Source organism: Ylistrum balloti, unplaced genomic scaffold, assembly GCF_031769215.1.
Source record: "Ylistrum balloti isolate Yb309-2 unplaced genomic scaffold, AGI_CSIRO_Ybal_v1 Utg371370, whole genome shotgun sequence".
Lineage (NCBI taxonomy): Eukaryota > Metazoa > Mollusca > Bivalvia > Pectinida > Pectinidae > Ylistrum > Ylistrum balloti.
This window is the reverse complement of record NW_026782725.1, coordinates 73055-97424: the sequence shown is the minus strand read 5'-3', so window position 1 is coordinate 97424 and position 24370 is coordinate 73055. Positions and strand designations below refer to the sequence as shown.

The following is a 24370-nucleotide window of genomic DNA, read 5'->3' as shown; positions in this document are numbered from 1 at the left end:
TCTCTAACTATATCATCAAAAGTCTCGCGCTCATGGACGCCAACTCTCTAAAGACACTCTCGGACATAATCAATGTGGAATTGAAAAAGCAGTCACCAGCTGATCAGATGCACATTCAAACCGAAAGCAAGACACATGTTCAAGACCATATCCAGGGACAAATACCCGTTACAACGAATATTGGCCTAAATCCACACCTATCATATGGCGTAAATAGTGGATCAATTAACCAACAACAATCTGTACCGATGACAACAGGTTCCCAAACACAACAGGAAGGCAGCACAGACCATTCTTATTACAACAATCTGTCCAATCAACACCCTAGTGTAAATAGTGGTCAGGCATCGCTTTCCTCGCTACAGACTATTGGAACTTCACCGAACCAGCAACCACAACTGATAAATCCACTTAATCAGCCGCAATTAAATCCCGCGTACATTATAAGGCCTAGTAATGGAGGCGGAGGCGACCACAGCGGTCAAGTAATTCCTAACACAGTGTTACAGAGTACAGGAGCCCATGGTCAATCATCTGCCTCAAAAGTGGAAACGTCGTTTGATCCAAACAGATTGATGGAATCGATAGAAGCGGAAACATCACAATACAACCCTAACGCATTCCTGGCAAAGCAAAATTACATCACTGCAAATCAATGGAACTTTGCTAATCAGATACCCGAGAACACACAACCTGGTAGTCAGACAGACGTAGAACAGCAGAAGAAACCGTATGATATTGGGTCTGGTCAACTCAACTTTAAGCCTGACACAATGCTGACTCCTTTAGGACTTTCAGGCCAGAAGTTCACATTCGATCCCGATAAGATCAACTTGTTCGGTAGCAGTGGATTTCAACCTGGCATATATCCACTGTCTTCTGACAATAAGGATTTGCCCAAGAATATGTTCAATGCAGATACAGTCAATAAGATGTTGATGAGTTACAGTGGACAGCCAAAGCAGCAGCTAAACCAGGAGGACCGAACAAGTTTTAGGCCTAGCTACGATCCAAATACATTCAACCGTCCGGCTTTAAACAGTATACCAAGCACCTATTTACAGTTCATAAAGAATGAAGGTAGTGAAAGTGTAGATCCACCTGCCAGTTTCCCTGATAATAAACCATTAGAAGAACCCTTACTCACACCTTCCCAAACATCACTTCGACATCATTCTGGGAATGGTTTTCAATCACAACCTTTGTCACCGATCCATGACAAGGATAACGCGTTATCCCTTACCAACATGTTCCAGTCTGCGAAATTCAACCCCGATCAAATCAACGCTGCTCAACGTCAATTCGACGCAGACTCATTATCCATGTCTGTATATAGCGGGCGAGGAAGTAATTCACTATCAGATATACGCAAGACAAAATCTGTACGAAAGTCGTCTCGTTATGAAAATAGAGCAAACATTGTAAAACGCAATTCTTCTGAACCACAAACACCCAGTCCTATCTCCAGTGATTCAAACCATTCAATGGCTTTATCCAGTACAGCTGTGCCATTTAACCAACCGGTGACGACAGTCGTTGCAACTACCTCTAGTACAACTCCAGCGAGTACTGATGAACCATTATTCAACCCAAACAACGTCAATTTAGGTATTGCCCAAATGATGAATTTTAGTCCCGGATCTCTTATGATGGGCTATAACCAGGTGCCGTCTCTACAAAACAATAATATGGCTAATACCGCATTTAATCCTGTTCAGATGAATCAAATGGGGAAATTTCAATCGGGAATGTCGCTTATGATGTCAGCAATAACTGGAGAAGGTGGCAAGGCAAGTAATACTGTATCTCAAACTGCACTCCAGTCAAATTATGACCAGTCACAAGGTTTGTTTAATCCAGCCGATGTGAATCAGGCGAAGATGAGTTTCGATTTAAACCAACAGATGGGTTTCAGCGCTAATTCGGGCAGTGCTATGTTCGACCCAATGAAGACCAGTGTCCTTGTAGGTCAGGATTCTAATCAGTCAACTGTAACGACAAACGCATTCAAGAACTTCTTTGGCGCTGGTGCATTGAACATGATGGATAATTCTATTTTTACCGGAGTGTTTGATGCAAACAAAGTCAATCAGGCGGCTGTCGTAGATACTCTTGATGATAAGCAAGTAAATACTTCAACAAAACCTTCCGTCAGTGATAATATGTCAGCATTTTTGGGGATGGGTATTCTTGGGGGTACTGGAGGGTCGACGTTTGGCGGGAGATTTGATCCCTCGGATGTAAATACCGCTGTCTTCAATCCAAATGACGTGAACAGTGTACAAATGAACTTTGATCCTTCTAATATGCTCAATCGTAATCCTGGGTACGATTTAGCAAAGACGACTGAAACTAATTTCGACCCAACAAAAATAAATGATATGCACATGAATTTCATGCCGCCTTTTCTACCTGTGGATAAAAACAAGGACATTAACATGACATCTTCTGGTTTTAGTCAGTACAACTCTGAATTCATTCCAGGACAGATATACCTAAGTGGTAATGCTAAGGTGTTCAATCCCAATGAGGTAAATCAGGAAAACATGCACTTTAGTGCACTAGACATATTCAACTCTACCGGTGTTGACGGTTCTGTTGCGGCACAGGGTAGCACGTTCTTTAATCTACAACTGCCAAATAAGAATTCAAACATTCCCATGCCTGTGTTCGATCCAGTGGCAGTAAACAACATGCAAATGAATTTCGTTCCCAGCTCCGCTTTGAATACTTATGAAGCTTCCTTGACGGAGAAATCCACAGTGACAGAATCGACAGCGTCCATGTCCACTCCACCACCTCCAACTACTACAAATAGCCCGACAAAAATCACCTCAGTGCCTGCATCCACTCCAAACTCAACCAACCTGCACATCTAGAAACCCCACCGAAGAACGTATTCATTGCATTGAAAATAAAACAAGTATGATGGTATCCGAATGATTATTTGTTATCTTTTAATTGAGAGCTATGCTTCTTATTTTGTCACTGTCTTATATGAACATTAAACAGGATATATTACCTGGATTTTAAGTGAAGCATTATGGCTATGTTTTTGATGGGGCGGCGTCTTAGCCATAATTTTGCTTATTTTGTCTGTAATGAAAGTAATGATATAGTACGAGGAGCAATTATATTATTTCGTTGAATCACTTAAGATTAAGTAAATATTTGGTATTCGTAATATGGCAGGGGAGATATTTCATGGAAATCCTAGAGAAAACACAATGCACCAATAAATAGTAACAATCCTGATCTGTTACACATATTTACAAACAGAAAAAGTTTCGATATGTGACACACGAACGACACAGCAGATCATTGCCCTTCTGATAATTATTTATATAAGCATTCACCTGTTTTCTGATGTGATTTTTGACAAAATTAACGATACCCACTACATTGCAAACTAATTAGAAAAATAAAAAATATGACTGCGAGTTACATGAAATTTTCCTGCAGTGCAGTATCCGTTCTTTCTTGAATCTTGTATGAATTTAAGACAAGTAACCAACGGCGAAATATTTACAATGGCGATCGCATCCCATAGAGGCATATTAAACATATGGTGACAATTATCACAAAAGGTATAATCAACGTGCAGTAAATTAATTGATATTTGGCATTGCTTAGTATAACCCAGTGCTCTGCGAAGTGCTCCTGTCCGTATGTTGCACGAGTCATAAGATAATCTAAGGGGAGTGGACGGCCAGCGCCAGTAAGCGTGTTTTTAATTTCGAAGTTGGTGACAATCCCGTAGCTGTGTATTAGAGTATTATCTTGTGTGGTCGATTGTAATTTTTAATTCTTTAAGCAGTTTTATATTTCTTACGTATGTAAGTGATCTTCGGTCTTACGATAAAGTTGAAATGACCGTGAACACTTACTACTATTCTTAATACCGCTGTGATATGTGTTACATAAGGCACACCTAGAAACGAACCACTATTCAGGTGTGAAGGTCGGCAGATGTCCACTTACTGGATTTAGATATTTCTGTCCAACAGAATAATGGTCAGTAGTGATAGGTGAGGTCAGCCTTTCATTCACGATAACAAAGAGCGGCGTCATGCCTAAGATAATCCTCCACACACCCTTTATATCTGTCATCTGCATGTATTGTCTCTGATCCGTTGTTACAATCGCAATCTTGAAAGATTAGAACATCATGAAGTGGTTTTCCCTTCTTTTCGTTATAACCCTCCTTCAGGGGGGATTAGGGAGGAGCTATGAAGGTAAGAGTGAGTGAAGAATTAGGGCTATTACTAGGGTATAAATACCGATGATGATTTAATATGTGCCTTTTGTTACAGCAAATCTATTTTAATTCACATATGGAATGTGTTGCACAAAGTGTGAAAATTAATTATGTGGCGACAGTCAAAATTGGAATTTCATGATGAACTCCTGAAAATTCAGAAACTTCTTTCTCGTCTTGCACGTTTCTTTCAAATGATATGTTTACCAATTTTTTCTAAATTTGATAACTCGTAGATGAATCACATCAGAACACGGTATCCTGCTGGAAGAGTAGTATCGAGTATTTATTAATCTTTCTTCCCTCAAACGTATATACTTTTCCTGGAATCTTTGCTTATATATTTGAAGGTTTTAACTTAAATACAACGGCAAATATTGGACTTTCTTGAATATTGCATAAGCTTGTGTAACGAACGCATGAGGAATGATGACGAAAGTAATAACGAGGCGATGCATACTCGTTCTTCTTTTTCATTTTAATGTGCATCATAAAATGGTATTTCAAATAACGAAATGATATATTATTTCACAACGGTGACATGGTGTAGGATGAAAAGCTACATCCTCACTTGAGTTTCAGGCACCGTAAATTTATCTTCAAATTGGAACGATTTCACATAAACAGCGTACGGCCAACAAAATATGTTTTCCAATGATGTACGGAATAGACACACTCCTATCACTGTTATGTGCTTCGCATTCATTCTATTATCTTCGAATAATGTTATCATATTTTTAAAAAAATCCCTACAAAATTTATCATCGTGAAATGCAAGTTTTCAGTCTCCTTCAATAGGACACCGGAGACAGACTTCCGGTTCTGGAGCAACTTCCGGTTTCTTAGGATTAAATCCTGCAAACATCGGTAGCATGACTGGTGTGGGCGCTATGAATCCTTTCGCTGCCCAAACTCAGATGAATAATGCTGGTTTTCAAAGTGTCTCTTCATCTTCCTCTCTTACGTCAGCATCCTCTGGAAATAATACTAACTCCAATCCCTTGTCAGGGCCATCTGGAATGCCAAACCCCTTTAACCCCCAGGCCTCGGCTGGACAACAGAGCACTGCAGGGTACTCAGGCCAAGCAAACCCTGCAGGCAATCCAATGCAGTCTGGAAATCCAATGAATATGAATCCTTTTGGAAGTAGCTCTAATGTATCTTCCAATTCAACAAGCCAATCCATGACAAACTCTCCATCAAATATGAATCCATTCGGTGCAAGTCAAATGGCCTCAGTTGGTTTCTCATCTACCTTTGATCCGAACAAAATTAATGGCATGCTATTCTCGTCATTGGTCGGACGGAGAACACTAGGTCAGTAAAAACTGCAAAAATGATAGAAACACATACTGCTAATTATGACTGATCCAGTAAAACAGTATTCGTTACTCTTACTATCATGCTGCTGTCCTTTCAGTTAAACGACAATCCTCCGGAGGATCTTCTTCAATTCCTAATTACGATCCTAATGCGGTCAATCAACTGACTTCAAGTTTCTTAGACCCTTCAAAGTCAAAACTCGGGGCAGGTGGCGCAACCGGTGGTATGTACAACCCTGACCAATGGAACACCATCAGCTTCAACATGTTCAACCCCCAGTCTCAGCTCGGCAGACGTCGTAAGTGAGATTATATATATATATATATCTCAGATCTATACACGGTACACTAAGTTCTAGTAACCAACTCAAATAATATCTGTTTTCATTGGAAAGGTAATTGTTGGATGTACGAGCATCTAATGAGAATATCTTACTTTTAACTCCCGAAGTTTGCCGTACCATGCATGCTACGGTTTAGATCATTCGAATGGTGGTACGGTTCAGAATGTATACCTGTACATGAAATATATGAAAATAAAAATATCTACCGAAGTATGTGGCTAGTGCACTTCCCACTTGGAATTTGATATTCCTTTAGATCATTTTTGCCTTTCACTAGCCGCCTCCTAGATTCAAAAATAGTATAGACCTTAGCATCAATGACGGGTCATAATTGAACGCAACTGTACCTGGTAATTTAAATACCTTTTATGTACCTAGTTATTTTATAAAGAAATGTTTGTCTTTTTTACAATATATTATGAAATAGCAACACACAATTTGTCCCGGTCACAATCGTATCACCAAAAATAAACTGTAACCATTAAATTTCCCCATTGACTGTTTTCAGAAATAAGAAATACCACCCATTGTAAACAAGAATAAGAATGCTTTGCTACTTAGTTGTCACTATGTTTGTTTGTTTACAGGTCTGACAAGACAGGCTACAATCCCTAATTACGACCCTAACGCAGTCAATCAGCTGACTTCAAGTTTCTTAGACCCTTCCACCTCCAAGCTCGGGGCAGGTGGCGCAACCGGTGGAATGTACAACCCTGACCAATGGAACACCATCAGCTTCAACATGTTCGATCCCCAGTCCCAGCTCGGCAGACGTTGTATGTTTAGACTTTAAGATTGTAATGAATTGTTGTAATTGGAGTGACAATCACGAGCACATTGTTTTAACGGTTAAATGCACAGTTTGTATGTTCATTATTTAAGATTAATATCCATTGCAGTATTTGTTATAAGTTTAAGGTAATTAGCTGATCCAAAAGCTGCATTACGGCAGAAGATATGTTTGTTTTTAGATATCAAAAGACAAACTGCACAAGGACCAAGCATGAGTGGAACCTCGTCACCTGCTGCTGTACCATCTTCTGGAGGGTCTAGTTCCAGTGGATCCAGTCAGACCAGTGGATCAAGCGCAACCGGTGGATCTAGTCAGCCAGGAGGAGCCAGTCAAACCAGTGGATCTAGTCAGCCAGGAGGAGCCAGTCAGACCGGTGGATCTAGTCAGCCAGGAGGAGCCAGTCAAACCGGCGGATCTAGTCAAACATCTGGTGCATCACAGATGACACAGCCTGGTATGTTTACTAACCCTGGTGCATTTACAATGGGAGGAGGGTCACCCTCCTCGGCTATGTCTTCAGGTAGCAGTGGAGGAAGCAGCAGTAGTGGGAGCGGAAGTAGTGGATCATCCAGTTCCAGTTCTATACCGTCGTTTGATCCAAACAAGTTAAATCAAATCCAAGTCAGCTTCCTTGATCCCTCAAAAGCTCAACTAGGACAAGGAGGCGGAGGTGGTTCTGGCTTTAATCCGGATCAGATCAACAGCCAGGTTTTCAATTTCTTCAATCCTAACCTCATGATGGGTGGAGGCGGACGATAAGGTAAATTGTAATATGTCATGTATCAAAATAATCACCAGAGATTATCATTCCACCTACAGTTGTCATTTCCAAGCATATTGTCTTTGATTCATAGATTTAAGAATTTACCCCTTTACATTATCATTATAACGGCAGTGATATAAAAGATTGACAATCTGTTAGAAAGAAAATGAAATACTTTTAAGCTGAATAATTATATTTCATTTTCATAAAACTGTTGTTTCAGTGTAGACAGCAGCAGACAGACGAGCAGAAACTTGTTTTGTTTTTGTTTTCTGTTTTTTAAGTTTTTGTTGTTGTTGAAACATTTAAAATAAATTCTGAAACCATCCCAAAAGTTGTTGTATTATTGATACATCGAACACTGAAATGGAAGTTGACCAAGTTACCCAACACAACATTATAAATCGCGTCCCCAATGAAAGCCAGGTACAACATTGTTGATGTTGCATATTTTCGTGGAAGGAATGAAATGCGTCGTTAAAGAATTAATGTGTGAGCGCAACACAAATAGGTGGCGTTTTTGTACAACAATAATTTTGTGATTAACAAACATTTGTAGACATTTTGAAAATGCAAATATAAAGCACACTTAAGAAAATCCATATGCACACTGTATGTTAGTGCACCTCCCCTTCTAGATTTTGGCTCTTATGTCCTAGAAGGAGAAACAAGTATTTAATGTACTTTAATTCTAAGTCTAAATTTGTATTGAAATATGTTATTTACTTGCATGTCTTTTGTAAAATCTTCACTCACTCATACATACGCACGCGCGCCCATGCATGCACGCAAACACGCAAACACACATACACACGATTTCAGAAATAAAAAAAAAATGTTACAAAGATATCATTCAGTAACTAAAATAATCTGAAATTTCAGAACATGACGAATGATAACAAGTATATAGTCGGAGATGTAGAATCAACAATATAGATGATCTGTTGATAATTATCTGACTAACCAAGGGAATACCATTACATACACAGCTTCACCTTTGTACTTATGATCTATTGTCAGTGGGACGCAATCAACACGCACTGATCCAATAACTGTCAGAATCAATCTTTACTGTTACACACAGGCTTGTAAATTGATATTTCATCAAATGTGTCCCTATTGTTTATCATACCTAATACTCGTAATGAGTGCTTGTTTGTTCAAACATAGACGACGTCCATGTCAGATGTCTTCTAGACACCTACTATAGCAACAGAATTATCTGCAATCTGTGGACATTGCCGATCAAAGCGTCCAATCCTAGTGTTTATAGTTAAGGAAACGCCAAAACAGCCATAATTGGATCTATTCCTACCACAATGGTACGTATACAACACTTCTTAAGACACTCTATGTATACACTACCTTTTAAAAGTAAACATTCTATTCAAATAGCGTTCTAACATGTTATTATAAGTTTCATTGTCCTCACATTTAAAACCCAATAGGTAACACATGGTATTCTCCAAATAAGTTGAACCCGTTTTCAATACTAGCGAAGTATGACATATTGTTACCACTGTAGATAGTTCAGGGCTATTTTGATCACAGTAAAACTTTGGGCACGGTCGTTTGGAAAGGATAAAAATGGCAATGAGTATCATAAAGAAAAGTACATTTTCTACGACAAAGAAAATGAGTTTCTTCCGGAAGTCTTCTAGCAATGGATCGGAGTATTCGGACCCTGAATTCCGTGTTCCAAGCAAGGTCAGGAGAAAAATGAAATCTACATTCAGGTCACATATAAAGAAAACGAGTCTGTAATGATTGGTGTGTATGTTCGATATATGTTAAGTAATTATCTAAATAATTAGATGTAAAATATTTTTTGGAATAATAACATGCATACTGTCTATGTATAATTACCTTTAAAAACTTAGTTAAAGATCTGTCAACTATATATATATATATATATATTGTTAACAATGGGCTGGCAAGGACGACGATATCACGTCCTTTCATGATATATTGCACTTCCTATCTAAATATGGTAAACTTCCATAAACTTATATCGTCCTCTTATAGGAGATCCACATGATACATACATGCGTGTACGAATTAATATCTTCATCGAGAAAAAAACCGACGACCGATGTATGTCTTTCTCAGTCGCCTTCTAGACTTCTTATTTTGTGTTTACCATCACTGACGAGTCCTAGAAAGACGAAACAGCTGTACGATGCAGTTTGGTTCATTGTTTAGCTCTACTGTATCTTATTTGTATCAAAAAGTGTTTTTTATTAGTGAGTCATTTGTACGATATTTCGTGTTATAATGCCAATAAGTTTGATCTAGCTTCAAACACCATATGTGTATAAGAAAATATCATACTGGTAAATTACCCTGATGGGTGATGCCATGTATAATACCTGCTACCTGTCATCGAAGTCCTAAACTATAGTCCAGCGTCTTCTAACAACCGCCACTTGTGTATTGTTATATCAAATTCATGTTTATGTGATACTGTCATTTCAGAAATAGCTTAATAATGTTGTGATGAATTCATCCTTAATTGTTATCGTTATTTTAGTTTTACAGATATCGATATGAATCTCTTAATTCGGCGTAAAAGTTAGGATTATCATCATTTGTATACACCCCTACATACAACAACAAAAAATACTAAGGAATTTTCTGTAATTCTGACATTTTGAACTATAATATCATTATGAAATGACCCTAAATATTATATCAGATCTATGGACGTCGCTTTGTATCGTTTACCTGGAATACTGAAAAAGTTTTTTAAAAGCATTATATAAAATTACCTAAAACTCGGCTTTTTTTCCTATGATAAAAATATTAATAAGAAATCAATATGTAGATAGATCAGAGACCGGGGACAAGTATATACAACAGACGATAGTCGTCCTGAATCTTACATTATCAAATCAGAAATATTAATATATATATATTATGCTTTACGACCCTGACCGAGCTCACTTTGATTTATTCGCAATAGCCGACATGCATTATACGCATGTAATTAAACAATAATATGTAGAGGATGTTAACCTTGTAGTACGCTGCATATGATTAGTGTACATTTAGTCCCCGAGGTTCGTCGTGTCTTCGTGTCCCAACGTTTATATACAATTGAGCAGTATCATTGGTAACAACTATTATTTTATTCACATTAATGTAGTCAATGCTTTGACGGCATGTCAAACACATCCAAAGGTTGTCTCTACTTTGTGGTATTGTCTTCTGATAATTAACACAAAAGAACGATCTTGATTTCCCTTTTTTATCAAGAAGACTTAAGTAGTACATCAAGAAAGCATCTATAATGCTATAATCAACTGGACATTGTAGTTGGTACTCGGTACTATCAACAGTATGTTGACAATTGCTTAACAATGAGACTTAATTAAGGATGTATGTAACTCTATTGATACACAAAGATTTAAGGGTGTATGTCACGTTATTTTAAAGCGATTAAAATAGGACAAAGGAACTAGGTGATCATGTGTAGTAACACTGTCTCCATTTCAGGTCCATCAGCTGACCAAAGAACAAATATCAGGTATGTTATATGTACACAGCAGAGATATTACATGGAACAACACTATAAACATTGTAGATGATAAAGGATATATGTAGTAAGAAGATAACAGAGTGCCCAAGACGTTTAAGTATGATGTACTTATTTCTATTTCGTCTAAGAACCTTTGTGATGTTACAGTGAAGTTATCATTTCCAGTAGTATTACGAATTGTTGAAATCTTAACATGATACAATAATTAAACGTTTACGAATACTTTCGATACATAGATATATGGGACTGCTTGTGACATTTTCACTTATTGCATCATTAAGAAATGTTCGTTCGTTTATGAATGCAGACTTTAAGGAGACTTTCCTCCTGTTCGACCATGATGGTGACGGAACTATAACAACTAAGGAACTCGGTCACGTGATGCGATCTCTAGGTCAGAACCCTACTGATGCCGAGATCAGTGATATGATATCATTAGTGGACAATGACGGTGAGACACCTGGATTCATGTTTCCTTTTCTATTACTTAATTCACATTTCCACGAATTTCTACGCAGTTTTACATCCAATATACTATTGCCATACTGGAGTACCATATCATTATTAAAAAGGCTTACATTACCAAATCATTGTTTTTATCAGGAAACGGTTCGATAGATTTCGATGAGTTTCTCCATCTTGTTGCTAAGAGGTTACAAGAAGCAGACATAGAGACTGGTCTGGTAGAAGCGTTTCGCCTGTTTGATAAAGATGGCAATGGTTTCCTCACTGCCAATGAGCTGCAGAGCGTTGTAGCCACATCTGGAGAAGTTCTTACCGACTCAGAAGTCAATATGTTAATGAGTGAAGCGGACATTAATAACGACGGGAAAATAAACTATAAAGGTATGAATTGAAGTAGTAATGTAGATATGTGACGTGACAGTTCACCGACTTGATGAGTATAGTGGCTGATTATGGCGACTTTTCTCCTCCACCAAATCTGGTTAATTCATCAAATAGCAATCAGGTTGTGCCATATTTCTTAGCGGTGTGACTGTATCATATATGAAAAAAACCCATAGAATCTATCTATGAAATGACAACCATTTTAATATTGTATAGCAAACTTTGGTTCAATAGCTTGTTTTCACAGAAGTCGAACATTTATCCAAGTAGTAATTTACAACACATTTGAAAATATCACTTATCTTGAAGCACACAATCATTATCTTCTCTATGTGGAATTACATCAGTCGATGCCGTATCATCGTTATCGTCTATCACACAGGACGGTATTATGAGTAATAAAGTAACTTCATGGAATAAAAAATGTTTTACAATGTCGCATGTCACTGATCTTATTACATACTGCCTTAGTTATCATACACATAATGTAAATAATGTTTCCTTTCTTCCAGAGTTTGTCAAGTTGATGACGGGAAAATGATGTTTCTTCAGGCAAGATATCCTTGTGTTTTGTCATTACAATAAAGAACACTGTAAAATCTACCGTTACTCGTTCATCAACAAGTTGTCAGAACGTTTTGTTTTGTTTCTGTATCCTGTAAGTAATATGTAACAGTTGGTTTTTGTGATGACGATTTCTACATTCGAGAATTACAGACCTGTTGTATACTTTATGGCTCTGATAAAAAAAGCTCTGAGTGTAGATATTCTGGAAGGTTATGAAGAAATCCAAAAGTGCCTACGGGTTACCAGCGTCCAAAAATAATAAGACACAATTAAATCGCTCTGAAAAGTCGTTACGTTTCTGAATGAAAAAGGAATATAATACCTAAAACACAAGTTGTTTATTACTTCTTTAATGAGCACTGAGGATTCAATTTCAAATGGAGCGCTACAACAGCTTCCACCGTCAACTACATCTGCCAAAGTCGCACTCAAAAAATACAGCATACGTAGAGAAACATGTCTTTGGTTCAACTACAGGATTGTTTTGGTCAGGCTGTATCAACCAGATATTGTTTGCACATACGTCATCATCTGGTCGTTCATCATTGATTCGAACATTATCCATAAAGCAACTTTATTATAGGAAAGAACTCATGACGACGTCCCATATGTGGAGAGAGTAACAACATTCATTTGGACAGTATCAAAGATGTATGTTGTATAACGATAAAAATAGCCGCCTTAAAGCTATGATAAAAAGATACATATTTGAACAGAAATAAATGTTGAATAGATCAATTATCAGCTGTGTCCTCTACCTTCACACGTTGGTCAACAATGATTTTTTTTTTTATTTTCTTCTGGTGGAAAAACAGTATCGTTAGTTTTAGGTGAAAACCTTTTAAGTGATTTTATCCACTAAAACACAACTAAAAAGGATATTTCTTCGTTTATAAGATTATCATATTTTAAGTTTAGCCTGTAAATACGATTTCTGGATCCATCTACTTCCTGATTGTGTAACACTAATTTTATTTCTGCTGATTTTCAATTTGGAAAGTTGGAAGTCCTTCAGAAATCACGCTGAACACTCCTATCGCCATGTGACATGTATACATGACGAACATTAGAGGAAAGATAAGAAGACCCATATCTGTTAGAGGTCACAAGGCTCCTTAACACAAGTACCGAACAATTAAACATGAAGTCACTTGATCATAAAGCTTTATATTCGTTTATAATGCTCAACGTTTCGGTTTTTAAAAGGTCAGATATATCTCACTCTATGGGAACAATCTTCTCGCTGAATTTTCAATATCTTCACCCCGAGTTCCAATATTCTATTATTCTTTACGTAAAGGAGATCTAGTGTTGTTACAAACATACCAGATAATGGCGACATTACTACTATTACTAGTCATTAATATTCAAAACAGGATTTGAATTAAACAATATGACGATATATTTGTGTTTTCTTTTCTTTTCTTTGCTTTAATCCTTGAAATGAAGATAAGTTAAGCTGGTACATCCCTCATATTATCAAAACAGGTTAAATGTTCATATCTGTCTAATCCGATAAGTTAAATGAGCATAACGGATCGCCATATTACGCCATATCCTTCATATCGTCGGAAAACAAGACAATCCGGCAAAATCTGTCAATAGAGGGTCAATATGTTCATAATTGGACCGATGGTCAGGCAATACGGACATGCAGTTGACAGCACAAAAGACACGTATTAAGATAAAAAAAAAGTCCTGTCCTAGATAAGTAATTCGGAACATTGTTTTGAGCCATTTCATTACGTGTTTTAGATATATAGTATTCGGTGATATATGTTTCAGCGTGTTAAATAGAGGTTGTGTGATATTCCATTTCCTACTATATACGTAAATACATTTCCATTGCTAACACTGAATACCTAAAATTCAAGCGATCCCATGGAAGAACATGCGAAATATGCTCAAGCACTGCTATATGATACAAATTCATAACAAATATAACCTCAATAACATTCTATAACATAACTGCTATAGATTTGTCATTAAATACATAACGTCTGTACATGAGCTGATTACTACCAAAATAACATGTTAAAGTATACACATACTTGTGCGTGACCAAGTTTAATGGAGAGTGACCATCGCATGTCTACGATAGCCAGGGCATTCACGATAACAACTAACCGAAATCCGAAAGTTCAGGAGTGTTGTAAGAACCATGCAGACTTGGATGCTAATAATTCTTGTTATGGTGGAAATTCAGCCACCACTGACTGGAGGATCTGAAACATACGGTAAGTTCTCATGTGTATTTGAAGGATTGCACAAGTGGATTATTTTGTATATATTTTGGATCTGAAACAATCACAACAGATTTCTTGAATATGAATGCGGGTATCGGAATTTTAACATCACTATCTTACATTGTTAAGAGGCACTAAATGTTCGATCTGTTGAATTTTATATATAGCCAACCAACAATTTTTATTCTGATGGAATTGTATACTATGTAAATATTTGTAAAGATGAACTACAAAAGAACTATAAGAAAATCGATTACACTAAAAAGTTTTGTTCTATATAAGGACATATTCACGAATTAAACCTTAATATCGATTTCTGTCATGTGTAAATCAAAGAAAATATTAGCATAAAACCATTAATGATGGTAATCACTTGGTGAAGAAAAATGTGAATAAAATAGTCGTCATTTCAGGGAAGTGTTTGAGTTCACCACAATTAATCAATACAATATTCAAAACATTGCAGATGACATACTACATAAATTCTTACGCAGAGACATGTTCAACCCTAATGCTATGATGGGGAGCTCTTCATCTTTGTTTAACCCGAACGCCATGATGGCCGGTGTTTCTTCAGGTTCTAGTGGGACACAATCGGCCAACAGCCAGTATTATGGAAGTTTTAACCCTAACAGTCTAATGGGAGGTATGGGAAGTAACATGTTTAACCCTAATAATGTCAACGGAATGAGTGGTTCAGGGTCGTCACAACAACAATCAAGTAGTGCAGGACAATCTGCAAGTACAGGTCAGTCCTCGGGGGGACAAACTAGTTCTGCTTCTTTTAATCCGAACCAGATGAATCAAAATCAAGGTTCTATGTTCAACCCTAATGGAATGAGTGGATCACAATCAAGTGCCTCCACTTCCAGTTCAAATTTAAATCCCATCACCGGAAGTGGATCATCGTCAACAGGATCGCCATTTTCGTCCTCTCAATCGTCTCCACAGACTTCAGGATCTTCGACCGGAAGTCAACCTGGACAACAAGGTTCCTTTGGGACATCTGCAAATAGTTTTGGGGGTTCTCAGTCAAGTGGATCCTCCGGAAGTTCCTCTAGCACGTTTGGAAATTCCCAATTAGGTGGTTCATCTGGAAGTTCTTCAGGTGCAAGCACGTTTGGAAATTCCCAGATCAGTGGATCACCACAAAGTGCCGGCAATGCTAATTCTTTCGGAAAACCCTCGCAGAACAGCCAAGGAATCAGTCAGACTTCTTCTGGTCAGTCACCGTCAACATCGTTTGATCCTAATCAAGTCAATTCAAACGTGGGACAAGCACAATCAAGTAGCGGGGGAAATACCGGTGTTTCATCTTCCACCAACAGTATGACACCAGGCTCTAGTAGCGGTGGGTCATCAGGTTCGTTTATACCCAGTTATGATCCCAATAACATTATTAACACTGGCGGAAAGTATGATCCCAACGCTGCTAACTCGGGTGCTGGAACTGGAGGAAATGCACCGTCTTTCTCCAAAGGTCAAGGATTCAACCCACAACAGCAAAGTATTGGAGGTTCCACTTCCGGCTCATCTTCGGGGTCACAGTCGAGCCAGTCTCAACCTCAATCTGGTCAGCAGGCTCAGTCACCAAGTGGTAGTCAGTCGTCTTCTACTTCAGGTGGAAGCTCTGGATCATTTGACCCGGTCGCAACCAACTCACTGGCTACATCTGGATTCAATCCACTTAATCCATTAATTGGTAAAAAAATACAGATCATAATCAAATTGTTCATAGAACAATTAAAGAATGAATTTAAATGCTATTTACAAAATACTCAAAACATGTCTTTCCTTCAAACATTTTGTCAATTTTTCTGAATATTAAAGGTGCCGATTTGAACAAGTACATGGGGCCTCAAAGCAGCAATGGTACGTATCAGACACCACAGAGAGTTACCACCACATAAACATATATAAATATTTTAAAATCTTAATAGATATGAACGTTTTTCACATAAGTCTAATAAAATATCCAATAACATGAAATAGATATGACGGAAGTTTTCATTCTAAACGCAAAAATGATAACGCACGCTTCTGCTTGGTCGGTTGGGACAGGTTTTCCATCTCTGTGTCTGTTTCTATCTCTAGGCGTTGTCTCTCTGACGAATGTAAGTGTTCTGGCGACGTGTTCATATAATAATGTTTTAGCTAGAAATAATTCCTATTTATAGGAGGAGGTAGCAACACCGGTTCTTTCAACGCTGGATCTGTAAATATGCAGATGGCACAACAAGGAACCAGTCTGAACATGTTTGGAGGTAAGGTCCTGAAGTATGAGATGCAGCAATATCTAGTTAATTCAATATTTTATCATAGTCCTTAAAATTGGATAGCAGTCCAGTTCCTAAGTTTTCTTCTACTAGATTATTACATATTTATAGCTTGAATTTAGGGCCACTATCACCATATATACATTGGATATGACATTAATAAGAAGAACAATATAAAATTCTGCAAAGTAAGAGATGGTATCACGTATCTTAAATATGGATGTCTTACATGAGTTACGAGTATTTATACAACCGTTAAGGCGCGTCAGCACCTGCAAACGGCGGAAAACTGGATGCCAGTGCAGTAATGAGTGGAGCATCCGGTATGAGTGGGGGACAAAGTATGGGTTCCAGTAGCGGGTCTAGTGGCTCCATGTTCAATCCAATGATGGCAGGGGGTTCATCTGGAGGAAGTTCAAGTGGTTCGATGTTCAACCCGAGCGCAATGATGGGTGGAGGTTCATCTGGAGGAAGTTCAACTGGTTCGATGTTCAATCCGAGTGCCATGATGGGAGGAGGTGTGTCCTCCGGGTCAGGAAATAGACAGTCGTCAGGTGAATTTATTATGGTATTTACTCATTGTGCATGTGGCACGAAACAAGTTGAGAAGGAGCTTTTTAATCACGCTTTGGTACCGACCTAATCGATCGTTTCACGCATATCAATACCGCTCAAGAGAGATAGCACTTCCGGTCAAACATACATGCATTTTTCGTTTCATAGGGAAATTGACGAAAAGATTATCATTGTACCGAAATTTAAATTATGTGGTTTGTTTATATTCTTACTCGTAGTTCATCCAACCCATTTCTTGTTTTCCGGAATGTTTGCTTTGTCTGCTTGGGTGATGGCGCATAGCTTATTGCTCAGGTTTGAGATTAAATTGCACATGCTGTGTTACACAAGATAATATCTTCCTTTCCACGACTTACATTGATCCGCGAAATGGAGTGCAGGGACCACAGGCAACTCCCCTTTAGATCCTCTGGGAGCCATGAGCGGTAAGACATCAAATACTAAATAGCAATATCGAATCATAAAAAATCTGAGAAATCTCAATAATAGCTTATTGGAATTTATCAGTTAAAGGTCCAATAATTTTAAAGGAAAACGAACTTTAACTCCCTTATTTTCTTTACTTACTTTACACACTCTCAGGCGGTGCAATTGGTTTCTCAGGGGGACATGACTTAGTGGACCCGATGGGATTCATGAATGGTATGATTTAAATGTAACAGCAAATTGCTTCACATCAATGTTTAACAATGCCGTTTAGCGAAAGCCACTATATGGTGCCAGAACCAATATATTTAACTAGCGAGGTATCATGTTTTGCTTTAAAGTGAAGGAATGATATAGATTTACTATAAATCTTTCTCATTTATGTTTCGCCAGATTATTTCCATATTTGTCGTTCAGGCGGAAATAGAGAAAGTTAGACACTGGCATTCACTGATATAAACGACATAGCTAACACAGCAACATTCAATAAAAATCTATCTAAAAGATAATATCGTAACCATTACATTGTCATTACAGGAGGAGGTCTTTCTGTTCGCAATAAGTAATCAGGGCGTTGGTAAGAAATAAAGATTTAACAGTAGGTGTTTAGTTAGCAAAAAAAGCAGCTGGGGTCAACCAACAATATATGTATGAAATATTAAATCAAACTAATGCTGCAGATACATGTTTGCTTATTTTTACACTTTAATATTTACCTGGTATTTGCGCCCTTCCTCTTATGAGCTGCTGTAAGCGTTTGCTTCGCTTTCCTTGACTTTTTGAACAACTTTGTATAACCCTTGGGCAAAACCTTTCCGTATAACCTGCTATTGTCTTTGCTTCCTGTGTGATCTGGAGATGGTAAAATTTATGTTAGCAATACATGACTGTTAGTTCATCTGTGGATAGTCGCCAAGACAACCTGGACGGATGAATTAAAGTATAACATTTAAGTGATATACAGTACCTCTACGATCATGTGTTTTTCATGGTTTTCTAGTTAATTTTTTCTATATGATTTCAGTTGGTCTAAAATTGTTTTCCATCCAGACTTACGCGTCTTGTTTACATCATTCTATCATTATTTAATTATCATTGCAAGTATCCTTTGATGTAAAACGCTATGCAGGTAATCTTCAATACAGAATTTAAACATCAATAAAAACGCTGAAACGAAATATGTTGTTTCCAAATTATAGCTTAATAGTTTCATAAGTATTTGTTTAAGTTTTCATGACATCAAGTATACATTTACAGAAATATAAATGCCACTTCCTTATATAATATCAGTTTTAGTTTACATCTGATGTCCTCGATTTTACTCGCATGAATTCAAAATAAATTAAATATCCGAGAATTATGCTTAAAACTAATCCTACATTTCAGCTGTTGCAGGTGTTACTGCTTGTCTCGGACAGAACGATATCATGGGATTTTCTCTACTTCACCTATGCTGATAACTTTCCAGTATCTGTTCGTACCGAATCCTGCATGATAAACTGCTATTCTAACTGATAATATCCCTTCCCACATGCACGACCAGGTTGATAACGGCCAATACTTATTTCACACATCTCCTTATTTCTGAATATAACACAATGTCGATTCTCGTTCGTGTATTTTTTTACGTGGTGTATCTTTCTGTTTTAGGTCGGAGGTCTAGTTTGACACTTCCCTGTAAGTAGACTGGTCATTTTATTAATCTACTTTATTTAGTGAAGAATCTCTCTTCTTTGTGATGTTTCACATTCGCAAAATGTGATATATCGATTCCTATTGTGACAGATGTGGTACTATATCAACTTAATTTGGAGCTCTTTACAAATAGTACTGTAAATCTCGTTATTCTGAGGGGTTTCGCTTTTTCCTCATTCTGAATCACGAAAAAAAATCACCATGGACATGAAATCAGAAGAGGAAAACATAGACCGTCTATAATTTCAGGTCTTCTTTACCGACAAGATTTTGGTTAAACTGCAAAAATTTGAACCGCCGAAAAGCATCTTGATTTTAAACAGTACAAGTAATGCTGTACAATGTGAGATTTGTTAACTATCAAATGTTGAATATATATCTTGACCTGAACAATATCTTGACCTGAACAATATCTTAATTCTGCCACGAAAACAGTAAAAATAGTACTGTACGACAGAAGATTTATATATGATGGAGTTTTAGATATACATCCTCGACAACATTCCGACATGATTAGTTTCAAGTTCCACAACTTAAGTTTGGACCTTCCTCTTCATTTTCATCGCGCTATACAGTATTGAATTGTAACTTGTCCATCAAATTAATTTGCATAGGACAACCGTCTTATCAACGATAGTTGATTTTTATTGAATATTAGTATGAACTGAAAAAGTCCTCGAGATTGGTTGACGAATAATAGACACAACGGATGAATTAGAGCTTATGAAAACGGTACTTATGAACGTTTTCTCCACCATTATGTTACTACTTATCTAAATTATTTGTTATGATATTGATATTTTCAGTAAGCCAACAAGAGACAAGTCGCCGCCATGTTCGAGCTACATCCCAGGACAAGCCAGCATGGAGCAACACTGTGTTCGAGCCTTTCAACACTCAGGATATGAAGTCAGGTGATGGAAACTTGCTACTCCGATTGCTTATTGTTTTGTCAATCCCAGAATAAACATAAACATTTTAAGAGGCTGCGCATGTTAGTTTTTCAGAGCTAGAGAAGCAGGTCATATAAAATCTCAGTAAAGTATGGTGAGAGATTAACACACGCGAAAGTAGGACATCAATACACGGAATGACAAGAAACAGTACAGAGGAATCAAAATCAAAAGCATACCGTAAGAGTCTCGCATTTATATCACACACGACGTGAGACAAAACCATTTAATTATGAACGTAGAGAATCCCGTAGTTACTTATTTTCATCCAGATCATCCTAATGATATGTGACAAGTCATGACTGAAGATTTTTTTCTATTTGTAAATTTGTCAAATAACCCTGATAGCTGATGTATGTAATAAGATGGTTAGATCTAGATCATAATATATTAACATTGAAAAAATATATTTATAAGACTGCTACACTGTAGGAAAATCAAGACACTGCAGTTGCGCAGCTGCGAAGAAGAGATCGACTTTCAAACTTAAATTTGTTTCAGAATGTTATCCTATATAGCTTCTCATTCCGGTGAGGTATTTATTCATAAAAAAGCAAACGTAGAGGGACGAACTTACGTCAGATGGTCGACGATTTTCATATCGACAAAACAGTATCTTAGGTATAGATGTATATCTCATGTGTGCAAATACACCGAGCCACTTTCCAAAGAACAGTTGCTACCAGTTAGCACATGTTTTGTACAATTAAGTACATAGTTACAAGGGTTTTTTTTATTGGCATGCGAAAGACATTTTAGTAGGAGAGTTATTAACATTATTAACACTGGAATACAAGACCGTCCGAAATTACTTAAATTGTGTATACAGCAGTTACTTTATAATAAATCAAAATATCTTAATCAAAATATACAAACGCAAGATCACAGCTTTTATTTACATAAATGAGATATTTTGTAGTGAGGAAAAATCAGAGCCATATAATGTTGATTATATTATATGTAATCTAATAACGTGTGTACGTAAAAATACACATATCCTGTTCCGATAATACCTCAATTTCACATCTATCCTCTACTGTAAAATCAGTATTTCCTCAGGATTGTTAATCATGATTTTATTCATACATGAGATATAAGCAGATAAAACTGGAATGATTATTTAGTATTAGTGGAATTTGTACTATTTATACACGATGGGTTCCAGTAACGGGTCGAGTGGTTCGGTGTTCAATCTAATGATAGCAGGGGTTCAACTGGAGGCAGTACAAGTGGATCATCAAGTGCCAGCTATACCCATACTTGGCCAGATACCCATCCCAAACTTGGTCAGACACCTATCCCCATACTAGGTCAGACACCCATCCCCATACTTGGCCAGACACTCAACCCCACACTTGCCCAGACACCAATACCCATACCTCGCCAGACACCAATCCTCACATTTGGTCAGACACCCATCCCCATACTTGGTCAGACACCCAACCTACACTTGGCCAGACACTCATACCCATACTTCGCCAGACACCAATCCTCACACTTGGCCAGACACATATCCCCACACTTGCCCAGACACACATCCCCATACTTGGCCAACTTTTTATAACGTTTCTGAGATCATGCAATTGACATCTAGTCCTTTGAATTATGAAACACGTTATAGCATTATCCATCCCCAACAATAACAACATGTATGATACTATACACAGAATGCATCGTTCGCGATACATACGATATAACGTGAGAGACAAATTGTCTGAATGATGAAGTTTGTTTTGTTTTAAAACCATCATCAATCTTCATAAGATAACGGTTCTGTAGAGTGGTGCTATAATATACTTTTTTGAAGTGGGGGTGAAATTCATAGCTGTTATCTTTTTATCTTGCTCTCTGCACGTATTTATAAGTGTATGTTTTTTAAATGTCTAGCTATACAAGACTTCCTACTTTACCTTTAGCTATACAATACGTACCTTTGCTGCTGTTTGTCTCTAACCATGAGATTATCTATATAGGTTAATTATCATATATATTATATATCTTTATAGTGGTTCATTTATAAACACACCACAAACATTTAGTATTGACATGCACACATAAATACTCATGCAGAAACATGCTTACACACAAAAAACACATTCAATATATAATTATGCAAAAACATGCTTCATTTACATAGTTGCATATAATATAATCTATTATGTAGAGAAATGAAAGTAAAGACTGGAAAAATACTAAACGTTGCTAACACAGGAAAGGAGAGATGAGAAGAAGAGGGTTGACTATGTAAGATGTTGAGGGTTGTTTCTAGACTTTGTAGTAGATTTTATACTTCATGGCATCCCCGCATAAGTGAAGTTCATGTTTTTTCTGAAAGTTCTTCGAAGGTATAGAGTAAATTATCTGATCTGAAGGAGTGTGTATTCCTGATTTATACTATGATTGATAGAAGAGTGATTTACCTGCAATAGTAATATTATTGTTAAGCTAAATATTTTGGTTAAAACGTTATCTTTTCTCAAGTTCCCTAATTTCTTTTGATTTATTCAATTTGTACCAAGCTTTAAAACACATCTTTCCAAAAGCTGTTCGTACATATATTACTATTATTTTGATATATTTTCATCACAAATATTCATCAACACATCCTTTCAAAATTCATTTCCATTCCCTATGCAATCCCAGTTTAAGAGCGTCAATAAAAGTATTCTAATTAACCATCATCAATCCGCCATCACCGTATTTTTTAACAACAACGTTTCTTTTGATTTTATCTGTTTTACTATCTATTCCATAAAATGCAAAAAGTAAGGTATTGGTTTCTTGATTTTGGCAGGAATAGAAACAAGTGATTGAACTGGGTTATGAATAATGATTTCAAAATATAAATCTTACCAATAGAAGTTAATTTCTTTTTGTCCATTGCTTAGATTTTTCAATTTTACATTTATTTTTATCAAAATTCAATATGAGAATGTTATTTAATTTCACATCAAATTCAAGTAGATTAAACTGTGGAAGCATTTTATCTCTACTGTATTTCTTGCTACCAATCCAAAGTTTTTAAGCCGGATATGTTTACAGATCTGTTTGTTAATTCAATGAGAGTTTCTTCTCTGATCCATCTAACGTAAAAAAAAATGTAACGTCTGCATATTGAGATGTTACGGTTTCTAAATTCTCTGTCTTAATTCCTTTAAAAGGATTATATTTCCTCCAACAAATAGCTAAAATTTCTGCACACATTATAAAGATATAGGGGGCAATTGAGTCACTTTGACGATAAGACCTTTTAATTTCGATAAAAGTTGGTTAGTTCCCTCCCTGGTTAAATGTAGGTAAAACATTATTAAGTAATGTATTAAACCATCTTAAAATATTATTTACGAAAACGAAAAATAATGTAATATAATTCAGATACAGAGTCAATTTTTTTTCAAAATTAATCATCAAAATCATAACAGGTATATCATTTTCTTCAGTAAATTTTATAATCATATAATAAACGTGTTTTCTCCCCAATATACCTGCAAGATAAAATCCAAGTCTGATCATAACAAATAATTTATTAAGAATATTGTTTATTCTGTATGATATAACCCCTGATGCTATTTTGATACGATATATCAAAAAATGATATTGGACGCCAGGTTTTTTTTAATGTCTTAGTTTATCGCTTTTTGGAAAGCAAGTTATTATTCTGTTTCTGATAGTCCACGTTTAAGAAGCAAATTTTTAGTGATTTTACCAGAAATTTACCAATTATATTGAAAAATTCCATGATGAATCCATCATATCATAGGCTG

General features: G+C 36.7%; 3 protein-coding genes across 3 annotated transcripts; all 3 read left to right on the top strand.

Moving 5' to 3' along the window:
- The first annotated feature begins 5130 nt into the window (after positions 1-5130).
- LOC132562224 (uncharacterized) lies at positions 5131-7476 on the top strand. Its single transcript, XM_060226957.1, has 4 exons — positions 5131-5575; positions 5679-5879; positions 6512-6700; positions 6896-7476. Exons 1-4 carry the CDS (start codon positions 5131-5133, stop codon positions 7474-7476), a joined length of 1416 nt encoding a protein of 471 aa, XP_060082940.1.
- Positions 7477-8365: 889 nt separating this feature from the next.
- LOC132562223 (uncharacterized) lies at positions 8366-12408 on the top strand. The gene is made up of 6 exons (XM_060226956.1): positions 8366-8382; positions 9061-9187; positions 10976-11006; positions 11326-11469; positions 11622-11864; positions 12380-12408. Exons 1-6 carry the CDS (start codon positions 8366-8368, stop codon positions 12406-12408), a joined length of 591 nt encoding a protein of 196 aa, XP_060082939.1.
- A 2187-nt stretch (positions 12409-14595) lies between these two features.
- Positions 14596-20620, top strand: LOC132562221 (uncharacterized transmembrane protein DDB_G0289901-like). The gene is made up of 6 exons (XM_060226955.1): positions 14596-14671; positions 15147-16382; positions 16511-16552; positions 16858-16944; positions 17217-17510; positions 20460-20620. Exons 1-6 carry the CDS (start codon positions 14596-14598, stop codon positions 20618-20620), a joined length of 1896 nt encoding a protein of 631 aa, XP_060082938.1.
- The last annotated feature ends 3750 nt before the right edge of the window (positions 20621-24370 follow it).